The sequence below is a fragment of the Ursus arctos genome, unplaced genomic scaffold (genome assembly GCF_023065955.2).
Source record: "Ursus arctos isolate Adak ecotype North America unplaced genomic scaffold, UrsArc2.0 scaffold_8, whole genome shotgun sequence".
NCBI lineage: Eukaryota > Metazoa > Chordata > Mammalia > Carnivora > Ursidae > Ursus > Ursus arctos.
In genome coordinates, this window is record NW_026623100.1 from 36,240,752 (window position 1) to 36,256,975 (window position 16,224).

General features: G+C 51.0%; 1 protein-coding gene across 34 annotated transcripts in view; it reads left to right on the forward strand.

Annotated features, from left to right (window-relative positions):
- Nucleotides 1-16,224, forward strand: part of DYSF (dysferlin) — a 209,874-nt gene that overhangs the window by 75,256 nt on the left and 118,394 nt on the right. For 19 of the 34 annotated variants that reach the window (XM_044392323.3, XM_044392349.3, XM_044392335.3 and 16 more), the window contains 7 exons: nucleotides 1,322-1,390; nucleotides 1,521-1,564; nucleotides 5,015-5,097; nucleotides 12,313-12,354; nucleotides 13,944-14,059; nucleotides 14,579-14,692; nucleotides 15,941-16,118. In XM_044392323.3, the coding sequence (XP_044248258.2) occupies nucleotides 1,322-1,390; nucleotides 1,521-1,564; nucleotides 5,015-5,097; nucleotides 12,313-12,354; nucleotides 13,944-14,059; nucleotides 14,579-14,692; nucleotides 15,941-16,118 (646 nt within the window). The remainder of the gene's footprint in view (nucleotides 1-1,321; nucleotides 1,391-1,520; nucleotides 1,565-5,014; nucleotides 5,098-12,312; nucleotides 12,355-13,943; nucleotides 14,060-14,578; nucleotides 14,693-15,940; nucleotides 16,119-16,224) is intronic. The other 15 variants (XM_026483173.4, XM_026483192.4, XM_048222691.2 and 12 more) reach the window with 1 other exon arrangement.

Here is a 16,224-nt window from a genome sequence, read left to right on the forward strand (position 1 = left end):
GTGGAGAAATAGTGGCCAGTTGCCCTCTGGAGGGTCGAGCTATTTTTTTCTTCCACCGTATGAGCGTGCAGTTTCCCCCTAGCCTTGTCAGCCATGGGCTGTCAGATTTTAGAGAAGTTTATGAATGATGGGTGAGAAATGGTATCTTGGTTTTATCTGTGTTTCTTTTCTTATGAGGGAGGTTGAGCATCCTTTTACGTGCCTCAACCCTTCGAATCTTCGTTCACTGTCTGCCCGTTGTGCCATGAGATTGTTGTTCTCTCTACTATCCTTTCTCCTTTCTTTGCTGGCACACTGAGCTAATCGTGATGCCCGTCCTCGCCCCCAGCCTTTGCCTGGGCTCTTCTCGGAGGTGGGGAGGGTGGGGACAGGTGCCGGCATTGGGCGGACCAGGGACGGAGACAAAGTCCTGGCCCCCATGGCGGCTGCATCCTCATTTGATGGAGGAGCTGAAGCCCCTGATCGGATGCCCATTAAATGAGATAATGCACAAAACGGTGAGCACAACGCAGGGCCCGTAGGAAAGGCTCTGAAAAAGGCTGCAGGATCTGCAAACCTCCCAGGATCTGTGTATCTGAAGTAGTCTTTACCGGCTCTCCCTGTGGGGCTACAGGATGCCCTGGAGCTGGCTAAGGGGCGTGGCAGCTCCCCGGGAATTCAAGCACACAAGCCACTGGTTTGGATCTAGTTTCCACCTCTGCTGGGTTTCTTGACTGTGGAAAGCCCAGTCTTGAGAGCAGGTCTGATCTGAGGCAGATTGTGGCTGGTGGGGTTTGTGTGTTCACGGAGTTCTCTCATTCTTAGATGCAGTGCCCGGCTCCCAAGCCCTGGCCCTCCCGCTTCCATCTCCCCTTCTCCTCCCCCCACCTCTAATCTCCCAGGGCTCAGTCTTCCACAGGGGCAGGTGGTCTGGGCTGTCTGGTAGAGGTTAGTGCCTCAGGCTGTAGGACCCCTGGGAAAGCCAGTCTGGACTCAGGGCCCCCACACTAAGGTCATGGCCGGATGGGAAGTGGGGGCAAGGATTTCTAGCCAGAGGTAGGAGATAAGGGTAGAAGGGCTGTGGAATTCAGGCAGTCTATCCCCCCCTTACCCCCCACACTCCCTTGCTACCCCACCCCATACCCTCCAGGCGTGGGTCTGATTTACCATTGTGCTTTGTCTCTGCAATCCCCTGTGTCTGAGCTTTCGAGGCCCCCAGCCTCTTCCGCCCAGCCTGAAGGGTGGCCAACGTGGCAGAGAACAGCCCCCAGCTGGTGAGGTGGTCCCCGAGGGAGTCCGGAGTCCCCCAGAACTCTATCCACCTGTCCTGTGTGTCTTTTAGCTCTGCAGCAAGATCCTGGAGAAGACAGCCAACCCTCAGTGGAACCAGAGCATCACGCTGCCCGCCATGGTGAGCCTTGCCCCTTCACGCCCATTCCAGGAGGCCCGGGGCTCCCGGCCTCCCCAGCATCCTGCCCATATCCTGGGCTTCCCCTTCTTTAAAAGGACCCCACCCCAACACATCTGTCTTCTCTCCTCAGTTTCCCTCCATGTGTGAAAAAATGAGGATTCGCGTCATGGACTGGTAAGTGCTGGCTCTCGGAGTCTTCGGACGTGGCTGTCTGCAGGGGTTCTTCAGTTTCCCTCAGTTCAGAGCATATGGTGGGAGAGTCGGTTTTAGGTGAGGGAGTATCCTCTGCTGAGAGGCCAGAGAAGGAGAGGGCGTGGGCCGTTCTTGGGAAGCTTACTCACAGCTTACTCACGGCCAGCTGGTACCCGAGATACCTTAGGGCAGGGGGTGCCAGGAAGGCTTCCTGGAGGGGGTGGGGTTTTGATAAGTCCAGGGTGAGGGCATTCCAGTGAGGAGAGGATCCTAAGCAAAGGCAAGGAAGCAGTAAAGAGTAGAGCTGGGAGGATGGGCTGCGAACCACTCTCCCTTGGGTTGCTAGCATGAAGTGGTGTGGGGCCACTGCAGGCTTGGAACAGGTGAAGGCAAGAGCCACATGGACATCTTAGAAAAGTGCTCTAACACTTGCTGAGCACCTACTGTGTGCCAGTCCCCATGCCCAGCAAGTATTTCACATGCGTGACATCACGTGATCCCTAGCTCGACTCCTGGCTACTTTATAGATCAGGGAGTGACCTGTCTGAAGGGACAACTGGGAAGCAGCTGAGGCCAGGATCGAACCCAAGCCTGCTGGAAGCCTGTGTTCTTCCCCACTGGGCTGTCTGCTTCCCACCACGTTAAGGTGTGTGATCTCTCTCACACCTGGAGGGCTGTTAGGGGTCCCACGCACAAGCTCTAGGACCTTCCATACACCAGGCTTTCCAAAAAGAGAGTTGTCCTTTCTCTGCCCCCAAAAAGTCTTGGCCGTGCGGTTCCCAGCGTGTTCTCCTTTGGTCTCCGGCCACGGCACCCCCAGCCAGGAGGGTAATGAGAGACCAGGGAAAACCCCCAGGCCACAGAGCCATTAAAGTGTGCGCCAGTTCCCCAGGCCGAGAGAAAACAGCTTGTGGGAATTAGAGAGGAAAGCGGCAGCCAGGAGGGCCAGGAGGGAGAGGCCTCTAGGGCCCTGACCGCAGGTATGTTCCGTGGGCCAGCGGTCTGGGGGAGAGCTGTGCTCTCCGTCCCCAGAGCCACCCCTGCATCTCAGATCACGGTGTGTGCGCGCACCTGAGTGCGCTGCGTGGACGGGGGCTGATTGGCTGTGGGCGTCTCTGTGTGTCTGTGCGTGCGGATGCCTGGGTGCGCACGTGCACACGGGTGCGGCTGTCCCGTGTGTGGCGGCGGGGCCTTGCCCGGGGCCGGGTGAGCTGTGTCAAAGGCATCAGCATACTGTACAATCCAAACACATTACGGAATCTGGTGGTTGCATCTCTGGTTTGGGTTGAAGTGGCATTTTTATTGTGAGTCTATTTTCAGACTTGCTGTATTTTCCAAAAGCAACCCCAAGCCCCAAAACCCAACTCTTGGCCAAAAAGCGTTCTGCTGCTGCAAGTTCCTATGCAGAAAAGTGCCTTTTTTTCCCAGAAAACTCAGATAAACTTTTGTTATTACCTGAATCCTGGAAATACGATACGGTCCACATGGACTTTTCCCTGTAACTTAATCTTCCCTTCAATTCTTTAATATTTTTTTTATGTTAAAAAAACAGAGACTCAAAAAAGCTACTCCCACCCCCATGAAAACAGAATCTCTCTCCTCCCGTTTTCTTGCCTTTCTCGCAAGGTTCAGGTAAGACCGGAGGTGAGAAGTACCATTCTTCTCCTAGTACCGCTCTTTTCCAGGGCTGGGTGGTGAAGGTAGCTTCCTGATGCCGTCAGCTGCCAGTTATCTGGTGTCAATGAGCTCACTGTCCAGTGTTTAAGGAAATGTATTTCCAGAGCTTATTAACATCATCATCAGGAAAATGGATGGAAATCTCTGCTGACAATGAGTGCACTCTTCCTCGTTAGCCCCTGCCCCCGTGAAACGCTTTAAAATCAAAGCTTAATCACCTCCCTGGGAAGTACAGAGAGGAAGGGAGGGAGCCGCAGAGATCAGGCATCTAATGGGTATAGATTTAGAGGAAAATAAAGCATCCTTGCCCGAGTGTGTCTTTCACAATGGGGCTTGGGTGTGTCGTCGCCTGAAGCATGTCTGTGACCAAGGTACTCACAGGAGGGAGAGAGAGCCTACAGGGTTCCGAGGAAGACGGACCCCGGGGAAGTTTCAAGGAAGGCCATGGGTCTGGCCCAGTCGGGCGTTTCTCAACTTAGCACTAGGACATTTTGGGCCAGAAAATTCTTTGCGGGGGGAGACTGTCCTGTGCATTGTCGGATGTGTAGTAGTGAACGTGGCTTCTCTCTACTGCCCCCCCCCATTCAAAACTGTCTCCAGACATTGCCAGATCACTGAATTGAGAGCTCTTGCTCTCACCTGACAGGAAGCAGCAGGCGGCTGTGATCGAAGCTCTGGTTCCCGCCTTAGGCGTATCTGGCTCAAACCCTGGGCTTGCCATCTTGGCAACCTCTGTTTCGTCATTTGAAAGTGGGGCTAATGGTAGTACCTGCCCCATAGTGCCGGGAGAGGGTTGGAGCTAATTCATGTGACGATTTCAGCACACTGCTTGGCTTTCAGTAGGTGCTCAATAAATGCTAGCTATGTGATATATTATTGTCAAGGGGGCAGGTGTGGGACACAGAGGGAGGGCCTGTGTGGGACACTGCTGGCTAATGGGCTCATCAATGATAGTCGGTCTGCTCGAGCTCCTACCCACAGTCCCCTAGGCTGGTTGGGGTGGGGAGAAGCCTTCCTCCTGGAAAGCTGGGCACAGGAGCAGCCTGGGCCATGGCAGGAGCACTGGACCAGGAGTCAGGACACCAGGGTTTCAGTTCTGGCTCTGCCCCTCCCCCAGGCTGTCCTTGGGCAAAGACCTCCCATTTCTGAGCCTCAACTTGCTCATCTGTGGAATGGAGATGGTAATAAAAGCAGCCATTCCTCAAGGCTCCTGAGAGGGTCCTTTGAGACAAAGGAGGTTAGAAGTGCCTCGTCCATATAAAGTCAGATACAAGGCATAATTGTGTGTTTGTGAACATAAGCTAATTTAAGACTGTGGCCTTGGAGATAGCTTCTTCCTGGTCGCCTGGTTTTCTCCTGGTCTGAATATTTTGTGAGGTTCTGGAACTTGGCTCTCTGTGGGTCTGGGGGTCTGGCTCTCTGAGCAGCCTCCCGCTCCCCCGCCCTGCCTCCTGCCTCTGGCCTCTTTCCTTTCAACCTGCAGATGTCTCCCCAGACATCCAGGCTGGCAGCCCAGTGTTGGTTGGCTGGTGGGATGCTGGTGGTTGGCCAGATGGACTAGTTCCCTCCAGAGGAGTCTTGGGCAATGCTTTCTTTCCAGTCTCTTCTTCCCTAGGATTACCAGGCCTCAGTAACATACCCAGAGTGAAGACCAGCACCCCTAAAGATGTATAACTGAGGCCCTCTCCTCCCTCTGTGGGCTGTGGCCTGCAGTCCCTCTCCTGTGTTCAGGCTTCTTCTGCCCCCTTATTCTAGGGACCGCCTCACCCACAATGACATCGTGGCCACCACCTACCTGAGTATGTCGAAAATCTCCGCCCCTGGAGGAGAAATAGAAGGTAAGTTTCCCCCCTTTGTTCTGTCCTCTGGTCCCCTGCGCTCTCCCCTGACTCACCCCTACCTGTCTTATACGACTAGTTTTGAGAGGGCAGAAAAGGGAGTATTAATTATAAGGCCTTCGCAGGCCAGTTTTAAAAATGGGTGTACAGACATTTCGGATTCTCTACACCTTGGCTGGTGGGCTGCACCGCTGACTGGTACGGAGAGGGTCATTTACCCCTGCAGATAACATCAGTGCCTCTAACCGTGCCCAGCACCAGGCTCCATGCTGGCCAACCGTGCTCTAGCAGCTTCTATTTTGAAATAGCTTTCATTGGTCGGTTAAAAAGTAGGCCATGTTCATTTTGTAAAATTTTAAAGATAATGAAGAAGAATGTAAAACTCACCCGTAGAATTCCTCATCTGCTTCCCCCCGCCCCAGACAAGAGCTAATTATTAATGTTCTGGGGGATTTTCGTGTGTATGTATGTATGTGGACACATACACATGTGTGTGCATTAAACACTGTTTTGAAACAATTGTTTCGAAAATCGCTTTTTGTCACTTGGCTACACACCAGAGATGTTTATTCATGTTATTAAATATTCTTCTACAGTGTATTTTAAATGAATACACATATTCCATTGTGTGACTGTACCATAATCCACGTTAACTAGTTGGTGACGAATACTCAGGTGCTTTCTAATTTCTACATTATAAAGAACTAACTTTTATTGAATATTTTTGTAGCTGAATCTTTACACAGTTCATGATTTTTTTTGGAATGAATACCTAGATGTGGAATTGCTGTATCAAAGGATTTGTACATTTTAAAGCGATTTGTGTAAATATCAAAATTACCCTTCAGAAAGACTGGACTCACGTACCCTCTGGTCACTCACATGAGCTTCTTTTGCTGTACCTTCACCAACACAGGGTAAAATAATATTAAAAAAGAACTTTGTCAATTTGATGGGTGAAATTCATTGTCGCCTTAATTTTCATTTCATCAGTAGCTGCTAAAGTTGATGAATGCAAGTTTAAAAATGTTTTACTAATTAATTTATATTTACATATTATATATATTTATATACTTTATAGTTATTCTACTATAAGTTGCCTGTTCATTGTCTTGGTCCATATTTCTGATGGTATGTTTGTCTTTTTCTCATTGTTTTGTAAGAGTTCTGTATATATATGGATGTTAACTTTCTGCCTGTCATATTAGTGCTAAATAATTGTTGTCTGTTTTATTTTACCACTTAGTAGGATATGATGTATACAAATTTAAAATTTTTATGTGACCAAATCTGTTAACCTTTTCCTTAGCCAATAAGACAAGGACCTAACATTATTTTTTTTCACAATTGTTCTTGGTAATACCCACAGTGCATATTGAATAATCTTTCCCCTGTATTTTGAAATGCCACCTTTATCCCCTACTAAATTCCTAAATGTGTTCTTGGGCCTGTTTCTTGATTTTCTATTATCTTTAATTGGTATGTCTGCTTGCTATTTCTTAGGTTTTGGTATCTGGGTAATGCTGGCTCTGTAAAATTAATTGGAAAGATTTAAAGTGTTTTCTAACATCTGGAGCAGTTTATATAACATAAGAATATAGTCTTTTGAGGGTTTGAAAGAATTCACCCATAAAACCAGATGGGCTGGGTGCCCTTTTTGAGTGGGTATAGCACTAACTCTTTAAAAACTTCTCAGTTTCTCCTGTGATCACTGTTATTTTTAGTTCATTACTTTTATGATAGTCAATTTTGATAATATATATCTTCCTAGAAGAGTATTCACTATGCTGAGCTCTAATTTATTTACATAGTTGTTGGAGAGAGCAGTCTTCTATAATTTAAACAGTTCTCTCTACCTGTGGTATTTTCCCCTTTCTTATTTTTAATGGTATGTGTGTGAGTTTTCTTTCTTGATTAGCCTTGTTACAAGTCTCCCCCCCGCCAGTGCCAACACACACACACACACACACACACACACACACACACACACACTTTGTTGGACTTCTCAAAGAATCAACTTCTGGATTTATTTATCAATTCTAATACTTTTTCTTAATTTTCTAATTTTTTCTTTTCTAATATTTTATTCTTTCATCTTTTTACTCTTATTTTAACTCTATTCAACTTATTTTAGAAAGTCTCTTAGGACTTTCTAATTAACTTCTTGTGCTTATTTTCAAAATCTCTTATCTAAACAATGATACGGTTTCTGCCCCATAGGTCATGAGTTTGGCTTTCAGCAAACCCTAAGGTTATATTTAATCCTCTTTAAATTTTTTTTTTACATTTAAATATTTAGTCTATTTTGAATCTATTCAGATGCACTTTCCGAGAGCAGATTTGATTTTATTGTAGGTAGTTTACTTTTTTCTAACTAGATGCTGCTTGTAGGAATGCATCTTTTTTCTTATGGTGAAAATTGCTTTGATGTATCCAGAGGCAGGACTCTTCATTGAATTTTGAGACATGGTGAATTTTTTAAATCTGAGTTGAGGAATAATTTATTCTAACATGGGAGCACGAGGAGCTGAAGGCAGGGTGGGGTAGGGATAAGAGCAGGAGCTCTGGAAGCAGGCAGCTTGGGTCCCAATTCTGCTTCTTTGTAACTGAGTGAGTCACTCCTCTCCTCTCCCCAGTCCTGGCCTCGTAAGGTTGTTGTAAAGATCCAGTGAGATTATAAATGTAACATTCTTAGAGCGTCTGGTACACATGAAACCCTAAAGTAAAGTAACATTTGCTGCATAGTATCATTATTATTGGCTTTCTGCATCACTAATCTGATTTTTCCCCTGTACCAGTTCTCCTGACTGCTTTCCATGGGGTTTAAAATGGGCCATTGCATTTTTAGTTTCTCGTCCCGCCTTCTTTTCCCTCTGTCATTCCTTTGATATTTCCATTTTTTTGTGTGTGTCTGTTCTCTCCCAGAAGTTTGCTTTGTTCCATAAAAGCTATGTCTTCTTGCACTCTGTTGAAATTCCAAATCATTTCCTGAGACTTTCAGGTAAATGTTCTCTGGAGTCTTACAGAGATTGCAGAGATAGCTATGCTATCTTGGTTGGTACTCTATGGATCTTCCCTTCTCCTTTATTTACTCTTTAGCAAGACCTACCTGGTCAGTGTTGGTGTCCTTCTACAGACAGGTACTTTGTTCTCTGTCCCTCCATCTTGACAAATCTTTACCTGGAGCACAGGTGAATGTGCCCAGTTTCTGGAAGATTCCCCCTAGTGCTCTTGAAGTTGAGCAACCCCTTCTTCTAGGTTCTCTGGAACATTAAAACCCCCACCTTTTAGTTCTAGAAAATTCAAACACACATGAAATACAGAATTGTGCAGTGAAATTCCAGGTGTCCTCACTCAGCTTTAATATCTAGTTGCTCTCTGCTGTTTTGGCTTCATCGTTGATACTTTCAATCGGTGGAATTCACAAAAACTGCCTTCCACAGGGCACTGCTAGGAGGGCCCCTCCTGCCCCTGCCCCTCCCCCTCCCCCTCCCGGCTGGGAACAATCATGCCAGGATGTAGTCCTTTGTCTCTGGTGCTGTTCAGATAATTTCTGAGAATGGCTATTTTGGATGGACAGGTAGAAAGATTTGAGGTGGGGGGCAGTGCATCATGAGGATGGGGTAGGAGAGAGGGCATTCTGGACCCCTTGGAAATAAAACTCCTGGTATGGAAGGAACCTTCTCCGGTTTTCCCATTGGTGCTGTCCTCCACCCTTAGAATCCAGGGGCCCTGGTAGAAGCACAACGTGACCTTCTGACTGTTCTCTGACGGCTACTGTTTGAAGAGGCTACAGCTGTGTCTGCCATCAGCTGCTGGCGGGAGAGTTTAGATTCCTGTCTCCCCATCAGTCTTCATTACTGTTGGTGATGTTGGCCTGGATCTTTTTCAGGGTCGCTGTGAAAGTTTTAATGGGAATGTGAGGAAGATGTTTATTTGGCCACTAGATGGCGCTCAGGTCATGGGCAACCACGCGTGGTTCAGGGAGGCCTTGGAAGGTGGGTTCCTCCTCTCCCGCAGATTGTTTTGGGAATAAATGAGAATCTTCTTGCAACTATGGCTAATCAGTTTTAAATGCGTTACTAAATAGCTTGATCTTGGAAACAATACAAGAGTGTAACTTATTGCTCAAAATGGAGCCGTGCTTCATGACGCCTCTGATGTCCCTTCTCTCAGAGGTGCGTCGCTTTCTGGGGCGCTGCAGGTTAGCGTTTGCTGTGCTCCCCGTCCAGCTTCTCCCATTTGTCACAAGACCGTCTCAGGACGTGTCACTCCAACTTTCCTTTCAACTGTTCATGTTTTTCCTTCGCATGAGGGGTATCTAGCCTACCTGGGCAATGCATGATACCACTTTCTCAGGGCTCCCAAAGCCCCAACTCGACCAAACTGTAAAAACCAGTTGTTTCTCTATATTCCCCCACCTCCCGGTTCACCAGAATATTTGCCCCAACCAGGAGCTTTTATTTTCATGTTTTTGTTTTTCTTTCCAGTGAGGACAGGACCTAACACTGGCCTCTTAAGCACGTCTGCCCGCAAGTTTGCCTGGGCTCACTCAAGTATTCCTTGGACCCTGTGCTCCGAAGCATTTAGTAGAAATTTTGTTTTTTAAAAAGGAGCGATTTCCTTAGAAGCTGCAGTTCTATCAAAAAGTAACGGGCACACAAGACCCATGAAACCACACAGATTGTTTTATAACTTTATACGCATGGAAATCATGCTGCAAGGATGGCACTTGTAGCTTGCACTTTTTTCTAAGAAACCCGAAGTTTTTTTGTTTGTGTATGTGTGTGTGTTTTGTTCTTTGGAGCATAGATGATGACTTCCCAGCAGTGCTCAGCCTCTCCTCCTGTCTGGCACCGGCTCGTGTCAGGCCGCCAACTGTGGGCACGGGAGATGTGCTGAGGGAGGGAGCTGGCAGGGCTGGCGGCAGGTAACGGCCTCAGCTTCTCCAGGAGGAGACGCCGGTGTCTGTGGACACTGTCTGCAGGGCTGTGATGTGCGGCTCACGGGGCCGGGACGGCCTGCCCTTGGTCTTGTCTGGCTTTCCTCGGGTGAGGGAGTTGGCCTTGGTGGCTCAGGCCACAAAACTGGGAATATTCCTCAGTGTTCTGGGGCTTCTACAGCTCTGGTTCTCTGGGCTTGGGGAAAACACAGCAGGACACTTGCGTTTTGGCAGAGGGTGATAAGGACTGAATGGTGGCTTTGTGTTAGGTGGCTTCACCGGTCGCTTTGCCCTTGACTTTGTGAGCTGTCTGCAGACACAGAGGAGAGAACCTGGAATGATCTTCGGTACCTGGAGGCCTGTGCTCCTGCCCCCAAATTAGGAATCGTTGGTCAAAGTTGCCAGCAGGGCCACATCTCACTCGGTGCCCAGCGCTGTGCCTGATGAGGTTTGTTGAATGAGCGAACGGAAGAATGAAGAAATGAAGGGATTCGTGAAGGGCGCCCCTGGGAAATAGGCTGGTCGGCAGCCACCCGCTTGGTCCTCCTGGACCTCAGAGGCGTGTGTTGGTCAGACGGCTGGCGGGGTTAGGGGGACATCTGTGTCTAGGCTGGGCACCGGTTTACAGCCAGGAATCGGAGTCGGTCTGTGGATGTGAAGCCGAGTTTGCTTCTGCAAGAAGCACATGGCGGTCAGAGCTGTGACCTTGGCCTCATTAGCCTGAGATAACTGGCCAGGTCTGTTTGTAATCATTTGGAAGGAGCTTAAAATGAAATCTGTTTCCTTCCGGTGGGCCCTGGCTGCTGCTCTCCTCGGCGCTGCAGCTGTGCCCGTGTTGGTCCTCTCCCTGTGGCTAAAAGCTCCTCCATGACCAGAGGCCTGGCTCCCCCACTGATGAAAACCTATTCCTGTGGATATGAAAATGGCCATGAATTATGGTTTCTGCAGCTCTGACTTCTGCTAGCTGGCATTCCTCGCTGAGGCCTGGCTGTAGAGAGCTGTGGGGCTGGGTCCCAGGGCCTGGGCCCCCTGCAGCTGGGCCTCGCCCTTCTGCTGCCTTCTGCACCAGGTGCCCTGGCCTCATATCTGGACTTCACTGTTCCCCTTCTCTCGTGTCTTCACTCTTTCTCTCTGTGTCTCTTCCTCGGTCCTCCTTCACACTATTTTGCTCAACTGTTGGCTCTTAACTGTAGTCATGGAGCTATGGGGAAATAGTCATAGATATATATTTTGGGGAGGAGTCAAACAGATAAAGATGACCAACGAATGAAAATAATCAAAAGATTTCACCAGCCATATCCGCAGGCTTGGTCATGACCCCAGACCTGGTTACACTCAGCTGGTTGGAGGAGGAAACAGGGAGGGCCAGAATGCAGGAAGAGGCTGAAGTCAGAGAGGGCCATGAAAGGAGACTGAAGGGTGCCCACTCCCTGTGGGGTGTCTTAGATCTGCCTAGACGTGAGGGATAGATTCCAAGAGCCCAGAAGGGTGCTAGAGAATCTCCTTCCTTTCTTCTCTCATTTCTTGCTTCTCCTTCCTTGCATCTGTCATTTCTAGATACCCCTTACCAGCATTTAGGGGCACATCCAAGTGTGTAGAACCTTCTGCTAATGGACAGTGTTCGGCACTGAGCTTCCTTTGAAGTACCAGGTGCCTGAACCCAGATCCCAGTGCCTGCTGTTGTGAAAATGCAACATGGTGCCCTCGGTGGCAATCCTGAAAGTGGCCACTAGATGGAGATGTTGTACCTTGAAATGCCGTTGCTGCGTGAACTTGGTCTCAAGTGTCAACCTGCTTGCTGGGCGGAGTGCGGGGTGTGCCTCACCGCCTGTTCGTGTTTCCCCCACCCTCTCTTTGTGTCTGTACTTTGTTTCCCTCACTTATTTGGCTATAACATAGAAAAAAAAATCACTATTTCTTTTCTGGGTTATTACTTGAATGTACTGAGTCAAGTTTCAGGTCCCATTTTCAATTGGCAAACAGCACACAGACATAGGTAGGCGACAGTGGTGGGGAGGGACCTCAGGGCTCACCCCGACGCTAAGGGGCTGTGTCTGGCTGGGGGGGAGGGTGGCATGACGATGATTTCGTTTGTGATAAATTCACAGCTGGGCTGGGGGTGGGGCCTTGGGCCACATGTGTTTCCCACACAGGAGCTGTCTGTCTTTCCATCTGTCTGTCTGCCAGCTCTCCATCCACATGCCCGTTCATGTAACCAGTCCTCCTCCCAGTCATGTCCATCCTAACCCCTTTTCCATTTCTCTACGCTTCAGAGGAGCCTGCAGGTGTGGTCAAGCCTTCTCCAGCCATGGACCGTATGTGCTTTCCCCCTAGGGATGTCAAGGGGGTGGGCCTTGGGGTTTTAGCTGGAGGGGAAAGGGTGCTGGTTACTGGGAAGTTTTTGATTTGTCTGAGGTGGGCCTGAGATTCACCACCAGGGTCCCTGCGCTTACCTTTGGCTGTTGAATATGAAAATCTCTTGGCATGCTTTAAAGACAATTTTCCTCCTTCTGCCCCCTCCCCCAGCCCTTTCCTGAACCTGCTGGGCTCCCGCTCAGGCTCAAATGAGTCCACTCTCTCAGGCAGGGCGCTGTGGGGCGGGGGCCAGGCAAGGCATCTTGGGGACCAGGAGGAGGCCAGGGTGAGTGGAAAACTCTTGAAGTTCACAAGGCAAATCATAATGGAGATGATTAGTACAAATAATTAGTAAAGCCCATGTTAGTTTCCTCCTCCTGGGCCTCCCACCTCTGTCCCAAATGCCAGAGCCCTGTGTGTGCTGGGGACTGGGGGGAGAGCCGAGACGGTGGCCGGCTCTGTGGGGAGGCACGCTCCTGCGCTCTGGCTGGCCGTACCTGTTTCTCAAGCCCTGTCCCTGCTCACCCCACATCACCCAGGTTCTAGACACATGGCGGGACTCGGGGTTCACAGCTCCTGTCCTTAGGTCTGGATCATGCATTTCCTTGCCGAGGCCATTCGTTCCGTGCCTACCTTGCCCCATCCTTGCTCCTATGGAGTGGATCATCCCAGATGATTCCTGCTTGTGGGCCCACTTCCCACTTGTGGCGTTCTGGAAACAGCCTCTCCCCCCAACTTCCTCTGGAAGAGACACCCTGGCTTTTCAGGGTTCTCAGAGTATGTCCAGTGAAGTCCTGTCCTTGGCTGTTGGCTGGAAAATCGTGACCTAACAGCAGAGGGCCTCTGAAAGGAGGGAAGTGATGTAGAGAAAATATTTCCCTCATCATTGTGGGATTCTCCTTTCCACCCTCCTCCAGCCTGTTCCACTGAAAGGTGGTTCTTTGTACAACATGGGGAGGGAGACAGAATGCTGGCATAAGTCAGGGCTGTTAGGTAATCTGTCTTGACTTCATAACGACATGGGGGTAAGGGGGACATGTGGCCAGGGGGGCGGGGGGGGGCTGCCTTGTAGCTTGGGACCTCTAACCAGGTCCCCGCCCTGGCTCCCCAGGGGGTGGCCTCCTTTGTGGCTCCCATAGTCCTGTGCAGGAGGGAGTGGGATGCAGGGCGGGGTGCAGCCTGAGGGGGCAGGGCAATGGAGGGCCCTGAGCCCCAGCTTTGCATGCTGGCTAAGTGCATTGGCTTTGAGCTCAGAGCCTTTTGGGTAATGCCACTTTGTAGTGAGGTGTTCCTTCACATCTCTGAGCCTCAGTTTTCTCATCTGTGATAAAGTAATACACATCTCCACGTCTCGGCAGAGTGGTGAGGCTCAAGGGGCCTATGGGAGACAATGGTGGGTGTCACGAGTCTTATGCCCTTGCGGTTGCTGCATCCTGCATATGTTCAGGGAACTGAGGGCCAGGGATGGGCTCAGGCCTGAAGCTGGCTGGGTTGAGCACTAGAAAGTGCCACGGGGCTGGCTCCTCTGACCCCCACCCGTGTCTCCCAGTGGACGACCATCTGGGCTTCCTCCCCACCTTTGGGCCCTGCTACGTCAACCTCTACGGCAGCCCCAGGGAGTTCACCGGCTTCCCGGACCCCTACGCAGAACTCAACACGGGCAAGGTGAGCCCACCAGCACCCCACACACCCAAATCCCCGGGCCTGCGTGCAGGGCCGTCCCAGCCTGGGCAGCATCTGCTCCGGTCCGGACTCCAAGGGCCTGATGGGGCTTGAGTGGGCCCAGGGCCAGACAGCTCCCGCCTCAAAGAACCCTCCTTCTGCCTGGCCCCCTCCTGGCCCCTTCTTCCTTGTCACTCCCTCCCCTTTGCTTCTTCTTCAGGGCTAGCCTGACCCCCTGGCCTCCTCATTTTCCTGGCCCCTGAGGGACCCAGGCCACCTCTGTGTCAGGTCCATCTGTCCTCTGGCTGGGTTGGAGTCTGGTACTGCTCATCTGGACGGCCTGTCACATCCCCCGAACTCTCTGGGCCACCGTTTCCTTATCTGCAGGGGGGGGGTGGTGGGTGGCCCAGGGCCCTCCTGGTTGCCTGGGAGATGAGCAACTTCAGGGCCGGATCAGGCCCCTTTCCTTCCTCTCCTCCCCTCCATCCCCCCTGCTCCTGGTGACCCAACCTCCTCTCTTAGGGAGAAGGTGTGGCCTACCGAGGTCGGCTTCTGCTCTCCCTGGAGACCAAGCTGGTGGAGCACAGCGACCAAAAGGTGGAGGACCTCCCTGCGGATGACATCCTTCGGGTGGAGGTGAGGGGTGTGGCTCTGGAAGGGGTGAAGGAGGTGGCAGCCAAACGGGGCTGGCTCCTAGTGTCGTGGTGGAGGAGGGCTCAGCTCCACCCACGGTCGGTGCCTGCACCCCTCTGTGCCTCAGTGCCTCCGCTGGGAAGTACCGGTAACCCCACGGCTATTCTGTCTCCCTGAGGAATGTTCAGAGGCTCAAAGAAGATAAATGAAAATATTTTACAGGCCTAGAGCTTGATGCAAAGTGAGAGGTCTATTTTATACAATAACGTAGGAACAGCTGACACGTATGAATCACTCACCATATGTCAGACACCATGCTAGTAACGCTGGATGTCACGGAGTCCTCCCAGCACCTGTGAGGCGGCTGCTTTCAGTATCTCCATTTTACAGATGAGGACACTGAGGCTCAAATGTGCCAGAGCAGCAAGTGGGAAAGCTGAGCCTCGTGGCCAGGAGGAGGCTGGATGGGGTCTGCATGGTGGGTTAAGCTCTCAGACTCAGATAGCACTGGTTTGAATCCTGGCTTGACCACTTACCGGCTCTAGCACCTTCCCTATCAATGACGTAGGGGTAGTAAGTATGCTTACCTCCTAAGATTGTTGTGAGAATTACATTCATTCAAAGCCGTATGCAGTGAGCTGTCAATACACATTAGCTGTTATTACCGTTCACGTTATTCCCCAACCCGGTTGTGGGAACTCTCTTCTTTCTGCTTTCCATGAAGGGGTTTGCAAAGTCATCTTGGTTTAGACCGAGAGCCTGCTGTGTCCTCAGCCATGTGCCCGGTGCCCAGAGGGGACATTCCTCCCCAGCACATGGCAGGTTGTGTCTACCGCAGAGCTGGGTGGCGTGCTGGGGACCCCGAGTGGCATGGGGTGGGAGCTCTGGGCAGCGGCATGGTGGTTTAGAGCCTTTGGCCCCTTTTGAATGGCAGATGCAGGAGACCAGGCTTCCCCGTGGGGGGGGGGAGCGGTGCCATGGCTGCTGGTTTGGATTAAGGAGCAGCATGACCTTGGAGGAGCAGACCTTATTAGAGGAACATGGCCAAACACACAGGCCTGGAATGAGTTTGCTCAGTTAGTAACCAAATCTGGGCACTGTTGCTTCGCTGGACCATTCACCACCCATCCGTCCAGCCAGGATTTATTGGGCGCCAGTCACGGCCAGGGCCTGCCAGACATGTGACCCCTCCCCACCCCAGTGTCTTCCTTCCTCCTCCCATGACCCATCGGCTGCCCTTTCTGCCCCCAGAAGTATCTCCGGAGGCGTAAGTACTCCCTCTTTGCCGCCTTCTACTCGGCCTCCATGCTCCAGGATGTGGACGATGCCATCCAGTTCGAGGTCAGCATTGGGAACTATGGCAACAAGTTCGATACCACGTGCCTGCCGCTGGCCTCCACCACCCAGTACAGCCGGGCGGTCTTTGACGGTGAGGCCGGGGGCTGCGCCGTCTGGGATCCGGGCCACAGAGCGGGGGCCCAACCCGAAATCCTGCTTCTCCCGCAGAGCTAACTGCTGGAGGCCCTCCCGAAGGC